The sequence below is a fragment of the Vespa crabro genome, chromosome 1 (assembly GCF_910589235.1).
Source record: "Vespa crabro chromosome 1, iyVesCrab1.2, whole genome shotgun sequence".
NCBI classification, from domain to species: domain Eukaryota; kingdom Metazoa; phylum Arthropoda; class Insecta; order Hymenoptera; family Vespidae; genus Vespa; species Vespa crabro.
The window spans coordinates 8,642,990-8,662,213 of NC_060955.1; the positions used below are offsets into that span (position 1 = coordinate 8,642,990).

Consider the following 19,224-nt stretch of genomic DNA (forward strand, 5'->3'; position numbering starts at 1 on the left):
ACGATTCGAGTACAGCTTTGTTGTCGCTGATATTAAATTAGCACAGTTTCATTTCCATCAAATTAATACGCGATATTATGATTAGGAAATACGCAAGTCTAATGAATAATTTCACATTGAATGCAACTTTATATTCGCATTAACAATTACTTTAGTATACTCCATCCACCCAGCATTACCACCTCTTTTCCACCACTTTCTTCTTCTCTTCTTCCTCCTCTAGTCGAATTATTCTCAACAACGCGTTTTCATAGAAGATCAGTTGAGCGCCTTCCTTGCACATTATCGTTCCGCAATATATGCGTCTCCAGAATCACGTTTCTAACCCGTACCATCAGCATTCTACTTTCTTTCTCTTTTTTCCAGTTCTTTCTATTCCCTACCACTCACGAAATGTGAGACACACATCCGATAGCGTTGTACTAAAACTACAAGTTTATTTCAAATCTTTTTCGAGGCGGTCCAATGTATAAAAAACCGACATAATTTTGTAATACACATCAACGTTTTCCTCTATATTCATAATAATATCTCTTTCCTCTATATTCATGTAAATGTAGATACATGATAAAGCGGGAAAAAGAAAGCACGGAAAAAGAAAAAGAAAGAGGCCATCATAAAATGAAGAGGAAACGTTATATTTTTAATATCAAATTGATATTCTAATCTATAGAAAAAAAAAACTTTGATTTGAATGTTCTATAATCATTCGTATGCTGGGGTACATCATTCTTGATTTTGTGTTAAATCGCCTAATTACATGTTATTGGACAATTATAAATACAACGGTGCCAAGAAAATTATATTTCTATTTAATCAGGAAAATAGAATATTTTCAATCAACTCAGTGAGTCAATAATTATTTGTCTTTATTGCAGATCTCATAATTTTTGAAATACATATGATAATATATATAAAATATTATAAATTATAGATATTTGTATGACTAATAAGACTTTTAAATAACTATTATATGATAATTATCACATTATAAAATGAAAGATAACTTCTAGAAATAAATTGTCCACAACTACGTCAACATAATATCAGAGTAAACTTGACAAATACGCTGACAATACCAAACGAAGTGAAGTATCGTGTCCAGAGAACTGTCTTGCATAAATTGAGTTAGGTGAGTTGGCTCCCGCTGATCCGATTGTTTCTTGCCTGATTACGCATCCCTTGGATGCTCGTTTATCATTGACTATTACTACTACTATCTTCAACGTATCTATTTTGTCTCGAATTTTGACCTGATCTCTTCAAGTCGATAAGAGAAGAATAAGTTACAGAAAAATCCAGTAATGGGAAAACATCCAAAATTATGAGCGAATCAATTCAATTGTTTGTCATCTACGAATTTATTAAAATGAATTAATAATATTACTATCGTTAAAAAATCATTATAATAAGATAATATATATAAAATCTATGTTCAATGCCTATATGTTCATAAATTCATTCATAGTTAGTCTATAAAAGTGAATTATTTAATATATATAAAGCATATATTCTTATCATTTAAAAATTATACATCTTCTTTAAAATAGAAATAAAAGAATTGTTTACATTTTACAACAACTAAATTTAGTTTATTTATGCTGAATGATGATGTTAATGAATCTGTCGGTAATGTCGACCGCGACTATAAAAATAAATTAAATTGAATAAAATAAAACTATATATATTTTTAGCAATACATATACTCATTTCCTAAAAATATTTTGTCTCATGTCTGTATAAATATATAATGATTACTATATTCTAATACAAGATATGTTATCACAGTATGGTATTATACATAAATATAATACATAACTTACCAAGCGTCGGCAGATGACAAAGGCAAAACTAATTTTTTCCTTTTTTTCATATTGTTTCTAAATCTCTTATATTTGTAAAAAATAAATACTGGTAAATATTTCTTATAAGATACTATTTCTCTGTAAAAAGAAAACAATATTTTCAATTTCTTTAACAAATGTTATATCCATTATTTTCAAATAATTTTTTTTTAGTTATATTTATTAATTTCGCAAAATTATAAATATATTTAATCAGAACAAATAATAGAACTTTTATCCATGTGAATTATACTTTCTTACGGATATATGTATTTATGAATCTCCCGAAAATAGTAAAATTTTTAACACAAAGAAAAATCTCTAAGTATATGTTTAAGTATTTAATGGAAAAAGAAAAATATTTCATTGACTAATACTATATTGTCTAAGAAAAATTTGATTAAACGAAACTGTAATATATTTATTAAAAGTAATATAACATTTAATATAATTTTACATTAGTTTAATTTTTGAAAATTATTTTTTATTATATTGAAAGTTATCGATAGAAAAAAAGAATATTCAGTATAAAATATGTGTATATTTATTACAGTAAAATATTACTATTAAAAATTTAAACTTGATTTCTACTAAACTATTACTATTATACTAAATTATTCTATATATAACTAAATTATTACTATTATAATATAAACTTGATTTCGTCTCAAACATTGTATCTTCAACTAAAATGGTAATTAGAATAAAGAAAATTACGTCATGATCAATGATAACGTAATTTAAATAACAGATGTCAGCACTATCTATGCATGCAGCTCGCCACGTTGGAAGAGTTGACGGCTGGTTGCAGTTTACTTGACATAACGAGAACTATTTTATATCAACCTTTAGATATTTTTCATCACTCGATTATATTAAGGTGAGAAAACATAAATCGCATAAATTTTTATTAAATTACTATTATTGTAAAAAAATAATATATATTGGTAAAATAAAATAATAACATCTTATAAGTTGCTGAACTTTAACTACAAAAATCACTAAAGAACTAAAGAAAAACTTAAAATTTAAATACAATATAATTTATTTTTACATAGTAGGATTATAATTTTTAAATGAAATTAAACCTGAAATCACGTGTATATATTTCTACATAACGATTGTTGGTAATTATAGTAAATGAAAAAATACAATTAAATCTATGACATTTTAATAATTTGAAGCTTGTAAGATATATGCAATTTTATGATAACCTTATATTTACTACTACTATTACATTTTTATTAACAATTAATAGTTATTTAAAATTCACTATAATTAGCATATACTATAAAGAGTTATTATATGAACAAAAATACTGAAGAGTTTAATATAAAATATTGGTTTATTAATACTATGTTATGTATGTAATAATTTATCTGCTATATATATTATATGTTACATATATATATATATATATATATATATATATATATATATTATTTTTATTATTTTTACATCATTTATGTTACAAGATATCAAAAATGAAGGTTAAGGAGTTATTAAAAACTGTTAATGTGGCATGGTCTCCACCTGCCCAATATCCAATCTTATTGGCTGCTGGAACAGCGGCTCAACAGCTGGATGCTAGTTTTAATACTTCTGCTAGTCTCGATTTATATTCAATTAATTTACAACAGCCAGGATATGAAATGGAACTGAAAGCTAGCGTGGCTAGTGATCACAGGTCTTAGTTATTGTCTTCGTATTTTACTTTTGATTTTAAAAAGAAAGATTACATTACTTAATAAATGTATATATTTAACAGATTTCATAAAATAACTTGGGGAGCGTATGGTAATAATCCAGCTGGTATAATTGTCGGAGGTTGTGATTATGGTACAATAAAAATTTATTCGGCTTCTAAAATGTTAAATAATGAAAGCAATTGTTTAATAACTAGTTCAGATAGACATACAGGCCCAATAAGGGCAATAGATTTTAATCCCTTTCAAGCAAATTTATTAGCAACTGGAGCAACAGAAAGCGAAATTTATATATGGGATGTTGTAAATACTAGTACTCCAATGACACCTGGATCTAGAAGTCAACCATTAGAAGATGTTCAATATATTGCATGGAACAAACAAGGTTATCATTTTATCATATATAACTATAAATCAGAATACATATATTATGTAAACTCATATTAAAAAATATTCATTATACTTTCTAGTACAACATATTCTTGCTTCTACATTTTTACAACGCTGTGTTATATGGGATTTAAGAAAAAATGAACCCATAATCAAACTAACAGATGCCAATTCAAAGGTAGCATATTTCTTATCTTTTATAAAAATAAATACTGATTAAAAACAATATTCGCAGAATAATTATGATTTCATATCTAAAGGTACGGTGGAAAGTAGTTCAATGGCATCCAAATGTTGCAACACAATTATGCTTAGCGTCAGAAGATGATCAAGCTCCTGTAATTGAATTATGGGATTTAAGATTCGCCACATCACCTTTAAAGACATTACAGAATCATCAACGTGGTGTTCTTTCAATAGCATGGAATCCTCATGATCCAGATCTTCTTTTAAGTTGTGCAAAAGACAACAGAATTTTATGTTGGAATCCAAATTCAAATGAACCGGTATACAAAACTTACATTTAAAAACATTATGTATTTTAGTTTTAATTATTTATAATATTTATAATTATCAACAAATTTAGAATGGAGAAGTAATATGTGAATTAATGCAAACGAATCAATGGAACTTTGATGTCTCATGGTGTCCGCGGCATCCAGGTTTAATTGTAGGAACTAGTTTTGATGGGCATGCAGCCATATATTCTTTGCTAGGTGGAAGACAACAAGTATCTAGTGAAACATCAAACAAAATTGTTGATTCATTTCCAGGAATGGATCCTTTTACACAACCACATCCTACAGTTCAAACAGAATCAACTGCAATTTTGACAAAAGCACCAAAGTGGTTGAAGAAACCCTTTGGAGCATCATTTGGTGTAAGTATATATTATTGAACTAATAAATCATATTTTTTCATTATAATATATTACAATTATAATTATTAATACTATTATTAGCTTGTTATTCATTTATAGTTCGGTGGTAAATTAATAATTTTTGAAAATGAAATGCCAGACCCAAATTTACCTATAAATTCAAATAGAAAAGTTATAATATCACAAGTAATTACACAACCAGATCTTATTCAACGATCAAATGAATTAGAAGCTACTCTTAAAAATGAACAGTATACTGATTATTGTAAAGGAAAAATTGATAATACGACCGATGAACATACCAAAAAGATTTGGAGCTGTGTTGGTGCATATTTTAGCAAAAATGTTACAAAGAATATACTGGACTTATTGGGATATAATATAGAAGAAATGAATAACAAATTAAATCAATTTTTATCTCAGGATGAAATAAATATACTTTCAGGAGGTATTGCTAACCTTAATAAAGTAAGTTCTAACTACAATTATTCTTACAAAATATTAAATATAACAAATTATTAAAACAGTATACTTTAATTTTAATTTAATAGGTAACAAATGGTAACATAGATGGAGGTGCAGTATTTGATGCTATTGTTCAAGAACAGCATAAAAAATCTACAGTTTCTGTAATGCCTATAAATAATAATTTTAAAATAAATATTTCTGATGGTAATTTTAATAAATATTGGTATTTTATAACACATACTTCTCATAATAATTAAACTAATTTGTTTATTGCCAAATGTTCTATTCTATTACCGAATGCAACAATTTTTAGATATACAACTAATATTCAATTCATTATAGATGATGATGGATTTATCGCACAAGCAATTCTCTTAGGAAATATCGAAGCTGCTGTATCTTTATGTTTCAAAAGCAAAAGATATGCAGATGCAGTTATTCTTTCTATGGCTGGAGGACCTGAATTATTGGCAAAAACTCAATATAGATATTTCTCAGAACATTCTGGAGCACTTAATTCACTTATTAATTCATTAATTAGTGAAAATTGGATTGATATTGTTAAAAATGCTGATATAAATTGCTGGAAAGAAATATTAATTGGTGTATTTACACATGGTCAAGAACGATCAACTCTGTGTGGTAAGTGATAAATATTTTTTTCTCATATAATTAAGAATCATTATGATATATTATTTAATATTGTAGATATGCTAGGAGATCGTTTAGCATCTAGTGAAAATTCTAATTTAAAAAAACAAGCTCAAATATGCTATATTTGTTCTGGTAATCTAAATAGATTGATTGAAGCATCTGAAGCAGAAATACAAGAAATTGTGGAATTACTTATAATAATGCAAAAAGCTTTAGAATTTCAAGGTATAGAAAAAGCTGATATTGAAGGTAAAATCGCTAATGTTCTATCTCAATATGCTGAAATGCTAGCAACAGAAGGAAATCTTGAAGCAGCACTGAATTATCTTGGAAATAGCCAGGAAAAAAAAATCGATAATTTACGATATAGACTTTGTAGAGCTTTAGGTTATATTCAAGATACTGAAAGAAACATAGAGAAAGCGTTAATAAATCAAAATAATAGTGAACAAACTCATAGACCTTTACAAAATCAGAATTATCAAAATACATACAATTCATTATCACAAACTACACCAGGAGTTGGTGGAGCACCTAATTACAATTGGAATACTACTGCTACCAAACAGTCATTTGGAACATCAACTCCATTTAATGTTCAATCGACTCAGTCTTTTGTAACGCCTGTTCATACTCAAACACAATCAACGCATTGCGATCAATATCCAACATTACGCCCATATGGACAACAAAGTGGTTTACAGCCTCCTCCTCCACCCCCTCCTACATCTGGATCAAATGTTACTAGTAGTTCAAGACCGTCTAGTGTTGGGCCTCAATCAAGATCAAAATATCTTATAGATCCATCTGTAAAGTCTACATCACTGTATGGCCACAATACTTTTCAACAACCACAAACTAGATCTGTACAGGGATACAACCTACAGTATCCATATCAGCCACAAGCACCCGCTCCTGGCAACACATTTTCTGGTCAAACACATAATCTTATGAATATACCATCAAAGGAAACAGAATCTTTCAAACCACCACTACAATCTAGTGTGATGTCTATATCTCAAAATTCTTCTCAAACAGAGGTGTATAGTCAACACAATTCGGAATCGATTTCCCAAATGCAGACATACAACAGTGACAATAATTATCATTCAATACCGCAGCCATCTGGATGGAATGATCCACCAATTGCCAAAAGTTCTAGAGCACAGGTAATTTACTATATATTAATCTATTATTCTTTATTAAATATCAGTTCTCAGTATAATGAGAAGTAATTATATCATGTACTGAATGAAATGAGTACATGGGTACAATTATTAGAATAAATACTGATAACATATATATGTATGTATATATTCAAATGGTATAGCCAATATTGGCACTACAGAACAAAAGTGAAATGTTTGCGGAACATGCTGGTACCCGGAAATGGAAATCAAAATATTTGAAGAATATAAATGTAAAGGTAGCTTGGTTAATTTTTAACATTTAGAGTGCCATTCCCCTCTCTGCCATTTTTATTTATTTCTTATATGCCTTTCATATTATGTGTATTTATTGAATATTATTGTTAATAGGAATATAATGATATTACTTATCCTAGATTAACAATAGCATTTGTGTGAATATTAAGATAACTAATATGTAACATGAAAAGTCATATTTAGCTGCTATATGCTTTTTATACAAAGATTAGTATTATATACTTTATGGTTATATATATAATGATAATATCTGCTAAAATAATATAATCATAGTATAGATAAATAAATAAATACTTACTTATAACATATAATGTACTTATAACTTAATACTTCTTTCAGGCAAAACTTGAATTTCAACCTCAAAGTCCAATACTACATCCTTTGCGAAATACAATTCCACAACATGAATCTAATGTAAGAAGTATACATACATTAAATACTATATTTATTATTCTTACAGCAATTACAATATCCTATAAATTATTCTTATAGATATTACCACAGGATAATTATTACAATGACTCTCATGTACCTTATAATCCACAGCAATATGTTCATAACATTCAAAATGTTGGTACTCAATTTAATAAACCTGTTGATATTGCACAAGCCATAGCAGTAGCTAAAGTTATTGAATCTGAGAAACCAAAACTACCAATACCTGAAGAACATGTACATTTGAAAACGGTATTAGATGAATTAAAAATGCGATGCTTTGAGAATGCTAAAAATCCGGTAAATATTAACTAATTTAAGTACATGAACTATTATTGTATTATTGTGTATTCTCTTATACTATATCTTAACATTCTATAGATTAACATATAATACAATTATAACTTAATGTATATAAATTACACATAATTTTTCATACCTTTATTTTAGCAAATTAAGAGAAAAATAGAGGATGTATCTAAAAAATTGGAAACACTGTATGATTGTCTCAGAGAAAATAGAGTATGTAAATTATCATACTTTTTCATATGTGTAAACTTTTATATAAATAATTGTTTTACATTTACAATTTCCTAAATTATTTTTTAGTTATCACAAAACACTCTTCAAGGATTACATCAAATATCAGAGATGGTACAAAACGGAAATTACGCTGGAGGTCTAAGTTTACATACGCAATTAGTATCAGGACCAGATTTTAGTCAAATATCTTCTTTTATGCCTGGTATCAAAGTGTTACTTCAAAGTGCCCTTCAGTTAGGAGTTTACATTAGATAGAATATGATATACTAAAAGATGTACGATTGATGTGTCTCTTCATTACAAATGTTTATATTTTGTCATCTTTTGTGAAAAAACATACTCTATTCTGCATTGAAAAAAGTATATATCTATGCAATTTCTTTATTACATCATTTATAGTTCACAACATGAACATAATTTATAGAGTTTATATTCTTCATTCTTCTATCTATCTAATGATATCTTAAATTTCAATATTATCTTGTAACCTTTTTTTAATTGTAATATATTGATGAGAAGTCGAAAGACCATGAAAAAGGTATACTAATATTTTGTAATTATTCTTACGTAAATTATTTACATAATAATTGGTTTTTACTGGAAAGAAATGTATATAAGCATTATTAAAGTTGCTTTTGAATAATGAAGGTAAAAAATTTATTTTTATATAAAAGATATTCTTCTTGCGTCTTTATATTTCAAATTAAAAGAAATGAGAAGAATGATCCCTGTAATACTAATATTTACATTTATGTTAATTATTTTGGATTTGTTACATAAAATAAAATCATGTAAAAAAATTATAACTTTCTGTATACAAATGAAAGTATTTAAAATATAAATATGATTTAGTCGTTACACATATATGGACTTTTATTTGAGTTGTATTTTGTAATAATTTTGTTATATAATTGACAGAAAATGTGAAAAGCCAAAAAATTAAATAATACATTATATATATGAAAATATATAAATCTGTACATGATTTATAGTCCCAATAAAATAATTTATAAAAATCTAACATTCATTTATTTACAGATACTTATGATAAAAAAAACTGTAGATGTATATGTTACTTATTTCAAAAATGAATTAAGTGAAAGAATAATTTACTGTATAATTAAGCTATGTAAAATTGCGCTTTTTTCATTGACAATAAATTTTTGCAATAATTCATCTAGTGGATCAACACCATCTCGCGCTGCCTGACGTCGCATAGCTTGTTTTACTTCTTCACGGACTCCCTTATCAGCACCACGTGTTGTAATACGTCGGCCTATAAAATATAATTATTTTGTTTAACAGTACAACATTGCTTTAATAAAATATACATACTTTGTAATACTCCTGAGCCAGTAGCAATATCTAAAGACACGCCACCACCATGTTCTGTCCACAGATACGTCAATTCCTCTAAAATATCTACGCATATAATATATGATTGAAATAATGGATATACAAAAGATCCACGATTAATAATCCTTTCAGTAATTATAGATAATGTGCTAGCTTCTTGCGGCCAATCAATCTGCATTAAAACTAATGCATGTCCGATAGCCAAATCTCCTACAGTTCCAGGTATAGAAAAATTTTCCTAAAATATATTAATTATAAATATATAAAAAATAAATCAAATTACAATCGTAAAGTTCAAAATCATAGCGCAATAATCGTATTATATATTAATTTTTTCTAGTAATTATAAACGATTTTAATAAATCATATAGTATTTATTGCCTTTATTGCTAAAAGAAGTAGTCTGCAACAATACTGTAAAACAGGATAACGTGCAAGAGACAAGTAATGCAAATGTCGTGTGGATGGAACGGTTAAGTTATGAGATACTTTCCCACATATTGAAGGTAAAGAGCTTGCTACTAAAACAATATATTCCAGCATACCCTATAAAAAATATTTAAATTAAATGTTTATACTATTTATATGACATTCTATCTAATTGATTTATATTTTAGATAAACTGATATGTATTTAACATTTGAATAGTACATAACATAACACATACCTTATAATCTTTTAAAAAAAAACAAGTACTAGCAAACCGTAGATGAGTAGACAAAGAGGAACCTTCTTGAGATAGTCTAGTTAACACTTCATGATGTAAGCCTTTATACATAGCTAAGTCTGTTGAAAATGGATTTAACCATGCATCCAATCGTGCCTGTTGATTAAGTTTATCTATCTCTCTTTGTAAATAATCACTACTGTGCAATAAATCCCACAATTTGACAGCAAAACCAAGACCATTACCACTGTAGTCTCCATCACTAGTTACAACAATCCCTGAATTATCTTCCCTTTTCCGTTTTTTTAATTTTGGCTCTGAATATAAAAAATAAAATATTACTTTTCTGTAATATTTTTTACTACAATTCTACTCTCTATAAACTTAATATATTATACCAGTAAGAGAAGAAATTAACTCTCCGAAAGCTTCTACTAAGCAATACATAGTTTCCCCATTATTAATAAGCATTGCATGTTCATTTAATATTCTTAATAATACTACAATTGTACACATTAGTAATTGGCGTACAATAACTTCTTCACATAAATTAGCTGCATGCACAACTGCATACTGTTGTAATTTCTCGCTATATGTTTCCCGATTCCAAGGTATGGAGAATAAATTGCTTAGTTCCCATCCTAATTTTTTTCCAATTAACTCCACTACATGAAAAAGTCTGTCCCATGGATACTGAATTTGTATATCTTGTGGTTGTTGTATATATGCTAAATAAAATTCCACAGCTTTACAAAGCAATCTTAATCCAAGACGAGGGTTAAGTTCAACAGGGGCAGCTCCAAGAAGTGGTAATGCATCACAAGCTAATAACCGTCTAAAACCATTTACAGCACGTCCTGGATGACTATGTTTTTCTGCAGTGAGTAGAGTTTCTACTAAACGTGGCTAAAAATTTTTAATTATATTTTAAATAAATGATTATATCTTTACATATACATAAACAAGCATCTCAAATTACTAACTCCATGTGTTGGTGTAGTTTGAGGAAATTTACGTATTAAGAGGAGTAACAATTTACAATGCTCCATTGTATCTTCACTATGATCAGCCGTCATAACTAATAAACGATGTTGTAAATCTTGAGGAATATGTTGAAACATTTGACATAAAAATTCCGTCTCTGGATCACATTGTTCAGAACGTAAACATGTAGTTACCATTTCTATTTCTTTCCAAATATCTCGATCATCTGGAAAATTCTGAAATCTGCTCTTACGCATAAAAGATATAAGTTTAATTTTGTTTATAAAAAAATTTTATAAAATTAAGTATCATACTTACATTTCACTAAAACATTTTGCAGCTTCCTTGACATTTTTTGATAGCTTCTCAATCTGGTATGCTTCAAACTTAAAAAATAATAATCTTTATGTATTATATATTAATAGTTTATGACTTTCATGATTTTAATAATTTTTATATTCAAATAAATTTTTAAATATAAAAATAATATTTTCCAATAATATTGTTAAATACCTGAACTTTCGCACTATGAGGAAATAAAGACTTAGCGGTAATCAACCACGACTTTGCTGCATAAATATCACTTGATAATGCTTCTTTAGCACGCATTATTAAGTAATCCTCTTTCGATAATTGATTTTCTCCTCCGGAAGATTTTTCCAACATCGTGAAGCAAGGTGTCCCGTTTTCTTAAAAGAAAATTTATATATTTATAATATTAAATCTCTAATAACATCATACCATACAAGTACATCAAATACAAAAATAAAAAAATTAAAGGTTATGTTTTCATTACTCGCACGTAAATAAGTTTCAAAATGATTAAAATGTCTTTAGAAAGTCTAATCTATTCGCTAATATCAGGAACATCTCATGGCATTTACATGACGCTAGACAAAAAAGCTTCAAATTATATGAAATTGTCTTCTACGTGAATTGTACAACGCGTCGCTTTAATTTCTTTATCCAACACTAGATGGCGTTTCATTGAGCTTGTAATGTCTTTATTGGCATGTATAAACTCTTATACGTTGAACTCCATATATATATTAACTTCTATCTCTATCGTATTTGTTAATTTATTTTCTGCTATATACTAATAACAAATATTACAAATATATCATTATTTTCGCAGCATTCTTATCAAAAAAGATTATTACATTCTTCTTACATTTGAAAAATCAATATTATTAAAAATCTATATCATTTAAAATAAAAAATTTATTATAACAGTGAAAACAGAATAATTATTAATACATTAAGACTTTATCAGAACTTATGACGAATCTATACATAACTATTGATAATATAACTCTAAATTCATGCCATCATGTATTTCATCTAAAGCATTTAATTAAGGAAAACAATGATAAAAGAAAAATTGTTAATAACGAAAAATATATATGCAATTTCAAATATTGAAGGATACAGTCCTGCAGTTTAATATGGTCTTTGAAGATAGTGTACCATTTTTTTAATACAATTTTTTCCCAATGTGTTCCAGTTTGAGCTGCTATTAGTTTCTTCAAATCACCGATAGTATCATCTGGATTACATTTCACTCTAACCTTTTTTCCTAATCGATCATTGCAAGTTATTTCTAACATTTTTTATGATATTGGTTTTAATTTTTCCTCAAGTCTACAAAATTGAATTATTCATTCAATAAAGTTACTTAAAAATCCATTTTATACCTATTAGTCAATTATTATATACCTTATTATATATTTTTATTCATATTTAAGCTTATTTTTGTTTACATAAATAAAATAATAAATTAGTACAATTAACATTGGCACAATTAACATTGTGGAATTATTATAAAACACATAATATTATTATACTTACAAAATTAATCTTACGTATTTTATGCACACTAATATATATCTATATATCTACATATATATATATATATATATATATATATATATATATGCTTAAAGCTGCATCATAAGAAAATCTTAATAAATAAAATATTCAATCTAAGTCGATAAAAAAATATTTCGTTTCGACGATTTAAAGTCAAATGATTCTACTTAACCTCAACAATTTTTGTATCACTACGTTAATCAGAAGATGAACGTAAAATACACTCATATGTAAATATATGATCGTTATAAGCACATTAAACATAATAATATATTTTTCTGTATTATTTGTGTTGTATGGTAAGGAATACTATATATATATGCATACACTTGTCCATATAAAAAATATTAATCTGATATTAAGCGTCACTTACCCTTTAACGCGGTATATTAGAAACCTTTAATACGTAACGAAAGTTATCGGTTGAATGTATAACTATATTGTATTGGTAGCTATCTCTTTAACTATATTTTTAGTAAGTTAAAATTTATAGTGATATTTTTCAATATGTAGATAATAAACTATCTAATTTTTTCAAATTTATGTAGGATTCTGATCATACGTACATTTTTCGACCACGTACGCCGGAAATGACGTTAACTCAATCTCCACATCATTGAGAAGAGTCCGAATATCGTGTACCGTCGTCTGTAGTCGTGTAAAAGCACGGCGATCGGCGTGCTTGCTTCACCCTATCTCACTCTTTTCTTCTTCCTCTTTCTGTTTTCTCTATTTCTGTCTTTCTCTTTCTCTCTTCTCTTCGTGTTACTTGGTGCGCACACGTGTATATGTGTGTATGAACACTTTTTTACTTTTTGAATAAAACACAATGGTGATCTCGCAAGAGGTTCTTTCAAAAGCTGAAGAAATAGCAGATCAGGTAAAACTATCAATATTATTATTCTTGATTTTTTTTAATTAATTAGATATAAATGGAAATTTATATTAGATTCGGAGAAAACCATATGAGTACCTAAAGGAATATAAGTATCTGCTGTCAACGTCATCGTATCCAGCATAACATGTTTGCTCGCATATTTCTATATATATTTTGATATATACATTTTATTATTGATTAAAAATGCCATCAAACATTTCTTTCAAGTGCAAAATATAATTAAGTCATTTATAAGTTATAATATTTAAAGGTTATGAGTACATTCAAAGTTGTATATCTATAGTTTTGTCATACATTTATTCATATTTTCTTCTATATCTTACATTCATTTAATAATTCGTGAATCTAAATTTTATGTAAACAGTATTTTTAAATATATGTCTTAACAATGATTTAAGTTAAATTATGTTGAACTTCATAATATCATTTGCATAATGTGATTTTACAAAAACAAGATTATGCGTATCATCATATATTATATTGCATTTAATTTGTTTTATCAGATTTAATTATAAAATTTATTTTGTTCTCTTTATTTACTATAAATGTATGTTATTTTATTTCATCTTATATAGATAGAGAATGAATATTTTTATAAATGTATAAATAATTATTTTTGATTAATATTTTAAGTACATTTTTGTAACTGTATTTCTATAATAAAAAGATAATGTTACATTAATTTATAATTTTTAGAACAAAAATATATTGAAAGTTATTGTGCCATTAAAATTTACTTTAAATTTCTTATTGCTTATCTTCTTCAAATGAAAAGATAATTTTATTACTTTGTTTTTTGTTACAACAGGTTATACGTAGTGGAAAACATATATTACCAACCCTAGCAAGATTGTGTCTTATATCCACATTTTTAGAAGATGGTCTTCGAATGTGGTTTCAATGGAACGAGCAAAAAGAATATATGGATATGTCTTGGGGTTGTGGAAAATATTTCGCTCATATTTTCGTTCTCGTTAATTTAATTGGGCAGCTTGGAGGATGTGTTATGGTTATTGGAAGATGGCAAGTCAACATAGCTTGTGGAGTTCTATTTTTCATATTGGTTTTACAGACATTTGCCTATAGTATTTTATTTGATATGCAATTCCTGTTCAGGAATTTAGCACTTATAGGTGCATTACTCCTTGTTTTGGCTGAATCTAGAGTAGAAGGAAGATCATTGTTTGCCGGTGTTCCATCACTTGGCGATAATAAGCCTAAAAATTTACTGCAACTTGCTGGAAGAATACTTTTAGCATTCATGTTTATAACTTTGTTTCGCTTTGAAGTGTCATTCCTTCAAATTTTACAAGATATTCTGGGAAGCATTTTAATGTTATTGGTGACTATTGGATATAAAACTAAACTTAGTGCTTTGCTTTTGGTACTTGTACTTTCTGCATTGAACATTTATCACAATGCATGGTGGACTATTCCAGACCATAAACCCTTACGAGACTTCCTTAAATATGATTTTTTCCAGGTAAAGCATTATATTATTATATTTGTATTTATTTTTAAAATATCTACATTTCCATTTGCAATAACAAATACATTTAATTACAGACATTATCAGTAATTGGTGGCCTTTTAATGCTGGTATCTTTGGGTCCTGGAGGAGTATCAATGGATGAACACAAAAAAGAGTGGTAGATGTTTAATAAACTACCATCAATACACCATTACATTATCACACATGTAAAGCCAAACTTTCTCCCATCCCTATTTCATCATACGTTCAATCGGTCTTTAGATGGGGTTATCGCATGCTGAATGAACAGCTCTAAACAAATTTAATATGAACTATTCAGTTTAAATAACAAAACATTGTCAGAACATATTTCAAAATTGACTATGTATATCACATATGAATAAATATATATATATATATATATATATATATATATATACACAAATATATGTATATATGTATATATATATATATGAATGAATGCAGAGTGGATTTTGAAAGATAATATGTCTATAAAGCAGAGTTTGAAAATTAAAACTACAAAGTGGCAAAAGACTAATTTATATAAAAATAATAGCATTGTATATATGACACTGCGTTTATTATGAAAAATATATTTTTTCTGTGTGTTTTTAATCTTTTTTTCTCTCAGTCTCAAAACTACGGCACATACAAGTGTATGACTATAATATCAATATATTCTTCCATGAAATTGCAAAGCAATATATTACTTTTAAGTCTGTAATTAATCTTATTGTTACCCAATTTTTTGAGAATTTACTACAAAGTTTTAAGTTATTGTAAATAAAGTATTCAATTGTATATTTTTCTTATTAACTTTTATTTTTCATATAATTACGGATATGTATTTACAAATGTAATTGAAGAATCAGGTTAACAGACATTATTATTGCTAATAATACATTAGCTAAAATAAATCAATCTTAAAATAACTCAAGTTTAAATTTATCTGTCTAAAGGGGTGAAAGTCTAAAGTTGCAGACATTAGAAGCTTTTGCTCACTGAAAGCTCTTTGTATAACTTCACGCTTCGAAATTATAATCTTTTAATTAAAAATGAGAATCAAAAATATGTATAATCAAGATTTTGTAAGCGCGGGAACAACAATTTTAACTTCAAAACCGTTTGCATATGTTTTAAGAAGTTTATTACGAAATGAAAGATGTGATTACTGTTTACAAAGGTAAGAAAGTTGAGTTTAAAATTTATTTATATCTTACGTTTTATGTACTACGTTTACCATTTCATAAATATTTATAATATATTGTTGAAAGTTAAACTTGATTTAAAAATTTATATTACTTCGCATTATTATAAATATGACATCACATTACATATGTGATAACGCCAAAATAGTCTTTTGCAAAAAATATTTATACTTCAGTGATTTAAAAGTATGAGGTTATAACAAATTCCGGTGTTTGAGTTTGTCTGTGTGAATCAAAAAACGTAATTAAGAAATTAACGTTAGAAATGCAACGATTATAGTTATTTTATAAATTAGATTTGCTTATTTTTGATACAATGAAAGAAAATGTAGATATTTTAAAAAAGGGTACAGCAATTATTACTGCCAAACCTTTCTCTTTTGTTTTAAGTTCGAAGCAAAAAACTATTCGATGCGATAATTGTCTTAAAAGGTATAAAATGTTTAAAAAGAGATTAGGCTTTAATAATTTTGCAAATATTGTAATAAATTGTTCATAAAATAAATAAAATATCATATCGAGGTTATGATGTAATTTAAAACATTTGAATTATTATTTCTTTTAGTGGAAAACTTTTTAAGTGTTCTGTTTGTCAATACGTATATTATTGCAATCGTATTTGCCAAAAAGAAGCTTGGTCAGTACATAAGATAGAATGTCCAAATTTGAAAAGGATATCACCAAAAATTATACCCGATGCTGCAAGACTCATGGCTCGTATAATTATAAAACTTCATCAAGGTGGAGGAGAAGAAATGGGATATTATTCAGAGACAAATTATAGGAAATTTAAAGATCTTATGTCTCGTAAGTACTCTTTAATTAAGCAAAGAACATTGTATTATATAGAATAGTTAATAAATCATGTTTTATTTCTTATACAGATTATTCTGACATTAAAAAAGATGTAAAACGAATGGAACATTTTACTTCATTATGTGGAGTCCTATTCGAATTTCTTGGAAATATACCTATACCAAATTCTGCAGAGTTAATGGGTATTTATGGTAGAATATGTATTAATTCCTTTAATATATTAGACCCAGATATGAATAGTATTGGAGTTGGTATTTATCTGGCACCGTCTGTAATTGATCACAGCTGCAAACCTAATGCTGTAGCTGTATTCGAAGGAACTACAATTATTATACGAACACTTGAAGATCTTCCATGTTTGAATTGGTCACAGGTATACTAATAATTTTTAACTTGATTAAAGAAATAAATATAAGAATTACATTCACAATATCGAATTAGCTGCCTATTGTTATTAAATGTTAATAATTATATACCATGTACTCTAATGCATAGATTTTTATACACAGATAAAAATATCATATATCGATCTACTTAATTCAACTAAAGATAGATGTGAAGAATTACAGAATTTATACTATTTTCTGTGTGATTGCCAAAGATGCAAGCAACCAGAGCCAATGGCAACAGCTGCTGCTTGTCCAAAAACGTCTTGTACATATCCAAATTCTTTTGATGCTATTATATGTAAAAAATGTAATACAAAATTTCCATCAAATTTTAAAGCGATATTTGACGAAGTTAAGGAGTTCACTGCCCATCATTTACAAGATATGAAAAATATGGCTTGTATCCTTCAAATTATAATGTACAAAAATTTATTCCATTTATTATAGATTATAATTCCTTATCTAATAATAGATCTTGATGTGAGTAAAATATGCTTAAAAAAGCAAGAAGGTGTTCTACATACATTCAATATCCAATATGTACGTACTTTAGAAGCAGCATTCGATGCATCTGTTAATTTAAATTCATGGGAAGAAGCAGAACATTATGGAAAAAAACTTATACCAGGATATTTGTCAGTATCTTATCTTTAAGTGAATATTTTTAACTTATTTTCACATTGATATAAAATTATTTTTTAATAGGTTATATTATGGAGAGATACACCCTTTAACTGGATTATTATATCTTATGACAGGAAAAATTCAATTATATCTGAATAAAGCAAAGCAAGCTTATGATACGTTAAGGAAAGCGCATTCTGTATTAACAATAACGCATGGAGAAAGACATTCTTTATTGTCTGAAAATTTGAAACCTCTTTTATATCAAGCTATGAATGCTGTTAAAGACTTGTAGTTCTGATGGTTACTTGTTTAGTAAAATATATAGTAGTAATAATTTGTAATTTTTTTTAGACAATAAATTACTTTATTATATTACTATAGCTCATTTGAAATAACTGAACTAGTTTTTAACCTAGTTAAAAGTTAATCAATTGTAAACTGTGAAGTTTATAATTATAGAACAGTTTTAGAATATAGTTTCAAATTTTTTCTTTCATTTTATTTATGGAATAATTCATGATTTTGATAGAAAGAAATAATTAGTTTTTACATA

General features: G+C 26.9%; 5 protein-coding genes across 16 annotated transcripts; 3 read left to right on the top strand and 2 right to left on the bottom strand.

Moving 5' to 3' along the window:
* Positions 1 to 2,606: 2,606 nt before the first annotated feature.
* LOC124423349 (protein transport protein Sec31A) lies at positions 2,607 to 9,021 on the top strand. 3 transcript variants are annotated; one of them, XM_046960973.1, is made up of 14 exons: positions 2,607 to 2,724; positions 3,320 to 3,531; positions 3,613 to 3,935; positions 4,021 to 4,118; positions 4,201 to 4,446; positions 4,527 to 4,820; positions 4,920 to 5,288; positions 5,372 to 5,492; positions 5,631 to 5,930; positions 5,997 to 7,111; positions 7,727 to 7,801; positions 7,880 to 8,122; positions 8,273 to 8,344; positions 8,432 to 9,021. In XM_046960973.1, the coding sequence occupies exons 2-14, from the start codon at positions 3,329 to 3,331 to the stop codon at positions 8,618 to 8,620; spliced, it is 3,648 nt and encodes a 1,215-aa protein (XP_046816929.1). In that variant the 5' UTR covers positions 2,607 to 2,724; positions 3,320 to 3,328; the 3' UTR covers positions 8,621 to 9,021. The 3 variants fall into 3 exon arrangements, with proteins under 3 accessions (XP_046816929.1, XP_046816937.1, XP_046816946.1); XM_046960981.1 differs by having other exon boundaries at positions 7,934 to 8,122; XM_046960990.1 differs by lacking the exons at positions 7,727 to 7,801; positions 7,880 to 8,122; positions 8,273 to 8,344; positions 8,432 to 9,021 and adding an exon at positions 7,273 to 7,665.
* A 354-nt stretch (positions 9,022 to 9,375) lies between these two features.
* Positions 9,376 to 12,974, bottom strand: LOC124423364 (integrator complex subunit 10). 5 transcript variants are annotated; one of them, XM_046961021.1, is made up of 9 exons: positions 12,840 to 12,974; positions 11,886 to 12,061; positions 11,691 to 11,758; positions 11,372 to 11,615; positions 10,787 to 11,294; positions 10,389 to 10,705; positions 10,103 to 10,267; positions 9,701 to 9,959; positions 9,376 to 9,641 (listed from the first exon to the last, which is right to left on the bottom strand). In XM_046961021.1, the coding sequence occupies exons 2-9, from the start codon at positions 12,036 to 12,038 to the stop codon at positions 9,475 to 9,477; spliced, it is 1,881 nt and encodes a 626-aa protein (XP_046816977.1). In that variant the 5' UTR covers positions 12,039 to 12,061; positions 12,840 to 12,974; the 3' UTR covers positions 9,376 to 9,474. The 5 variants fall into 5 exon arrangements, with proteins under 5 accessions (XP_046816977.1, XP_046816967.1, XP_046816960.1 ...); XM_046961011.1 differs by lacking the exon at positions 12,840 to 12,974 and adding an exon at positions 12,257 to 12,507; XM_046961004.1 differs by lacking the exon at positions 12,840 to 12,974 and adding an exon at positions 12,169 to 12,507.
* On the bottom strand, positions 12,576 to 13,937 carry LOC124423398 (ubiquitin-like protein 5). 5 transcript variants are annotated; one of them, XM_046961105.1, is made up of 3 exons: positions 13,808 to 13,937; positions 12,802 to 13,013; positions 12,576 to 12,713 (listed from the first exon to the last, which is right to left on the bottom strand). In XM_046961105.1, exons 2-3 carry the CDS (start codon positions 12,977 to 12,979, stop codon positions 12,670 to 12,672), a joined length of 222 nt encoding a protein of 73 aa, XP_046817061.1. In that variant the 5' UTR covers positions 12,980 to 13,013; positions 13,808 to 13,937; the 3' UTR covers positions 12,576 to 12,669. The 5 variants fall into 5 exon arrangements, with proteins under 5 accessions (XP_046817061.1, XP_046817046.1, XP_046817050.1 ...); XM_046961090.1 differs by lacking the exon at positions 13,808 to 13,937 and adding an exon at positions 13,615 to 13,795; XM_046961094.1 differs by lacking the exon at positions 13,808 to 13,937 and adding an exon at positions 13,414 to 13,581.
* Positions 13,906 to 16,432, top strand: LOC124423391 (surfeit locus protein 4 homolog). The gene is made up of 3 exons (XM_046961075.1): positions 13,906 to 14,121; positions 14,948 to 15,622; positions 15,706 to 16,432. Exons 1-3 carry the CDS (start codon positions 14,071 to 14,073, stop codon positions 15,790 to 15,792), a joined length of 813 nt encoding a protein of 270 aa, XP_046817031.1. The 5' UTR covers positions 13,906 to 14,070; the 3' UTR covers positions 15,793 to 16,432.
* Positions 16,433 to 16,542: 110 nt separating this feature from the next.
* Positions 16,543 to 19,051, top strand: LOC124423383 (histone-lysine N-methyltransferase SMYD3). 2 transcript variants are annotated; one of them, XM_046961054.1, is made up of 6 exons: positions 16,543 to 16,814; positions 17,405 to 17,646; positions 17,724 to 18,028; positions 18,165 to 18,444; positions 18,517 to 18,679; positions 18,750 to 19,051. In XM_046961054.1, exons 1-6 carry the CDS (start codon positions 16,687 to 16,689, stop codon positions 18,961 to 18,963), a joined length of 1,332 nt encoding a protein of 443 aa, XP_046817010.1. In that variant the 5' UTR covers positions 16,543 to 16,686; the 3' UTR covers positions 18,964 to 19,051. The 2 variants fall into 2 exon arrangements, with proteins under 2 accessions (XP_046817010.1, XP_046817016.1); XM_046961060.1 differs by lacking the exon at positions 16,543 to 16,814 and adding an exon at positions 16,853 to 17,271.
* Positions 19,052 to 19,224: the final 173 nt, after the last annotated feature.

Excerpts from the sequence above, each read along its gene's own strand:
- LOC124423349 (XM_046960973.1), top strand. The coding sequence starts at position 3,329 with ATGAAGGTTAAGGAGTTATTAAAAACTGTTAATGTGGCATGGTCTCCA. Across the intron at positions 4,821-4,919 it reads CCTTTGGAGCATCATTTGGT|TTCGGTGGTAAATTAATAAT; the intron begins GTAAGTATATAT and ends ATTCATTTATAG. Across the intron at positions 7,802-7,879 it reads TTCCACAACATGAATCTAAT|ATATTACCACAGGATAATTA; the intron begins GTAAGAAGTATA and ends TTATTCTTATAG.
- LOC124423364 (XM_046961021.1), bottom strand. The coding sequence starts at position 12,038 with ATGTTGGAAAAATCTTCCGGAGGAGAAAATCAATTATCGAAAGAGGAT. Across the intron at positions 11,295-11,371 it reads AAACTACACCAACACATGGA|CCACGTTTAGTAGAAACTCT; the intron begins GTTAGTAATTTG and ends AAAAATTTTTAG. Across the intron at positions 9,960-10,102 it reads TACTTCTTTTAGCAATAAAG|GAAAATTTTTCTATACCTGG; the intron begins GCAATAAATACT and ends AATATATTTTAG.
- LOC124423398 (XM_046961105.1), bottom strand. The coding sequence starts at position 12,979 with ATGTTAGAAATAACTTGCAATGATCGATTAGGAAAAAAGGTTAGAGTG. Across the intron at positions 12,714-12,801 it reads CCATATTAAACTGCAGGACT|ATGAAATACATGATGGCATG; the intron begins GTATCCTTCAAT and ends TAAATGCTTTAG.
- LOC124423391 (XM_046961075.1), top strand. The coding sequence starts at position 14,071 with ATGGTGATCTCGCAAGAGGTTCTTTCAAAAGCTGAAGAAATAGCAGAT. Across the intron at positions 14,122-14,947 it reads CTGAAGAAATAGCAGATCAG|GTTATACGTAGTGGAAAACA; the intron begins GTAAAACTATCA and ends TTGTTACAACAG. Across the intron at positions 15,623-15,705 it reads TTAAATATGATTTTTTCCAG|ACATTATCAGTAATTGGTGG; the intron begins GTAAAGCATTAT and ends ATTTAATTACAG.
- LOC124423383 (XM_046961054.1), top strand. The coding sequence starts at position 16,687 with ATGAGAATCAAAAATATGTATAATCAAGATTTTGTAAGCGCGGGAACA. Across the intron at positions 16,815-17,404 it reads TGTGATTACTGTTTACAAAG|TGGAAAACTTTTTAAGTGTT; the intron begins GTAAGAAAGTTG and ends TATTTCTTTTAG. Across the intron at positions 18,445-18,516 it reads AGATATGAAAAATATGGCTT|ATCTTGATGTGAGTAAAATA; the intron begins GTATCCTTCAAA and ends ATCTAATAATAG.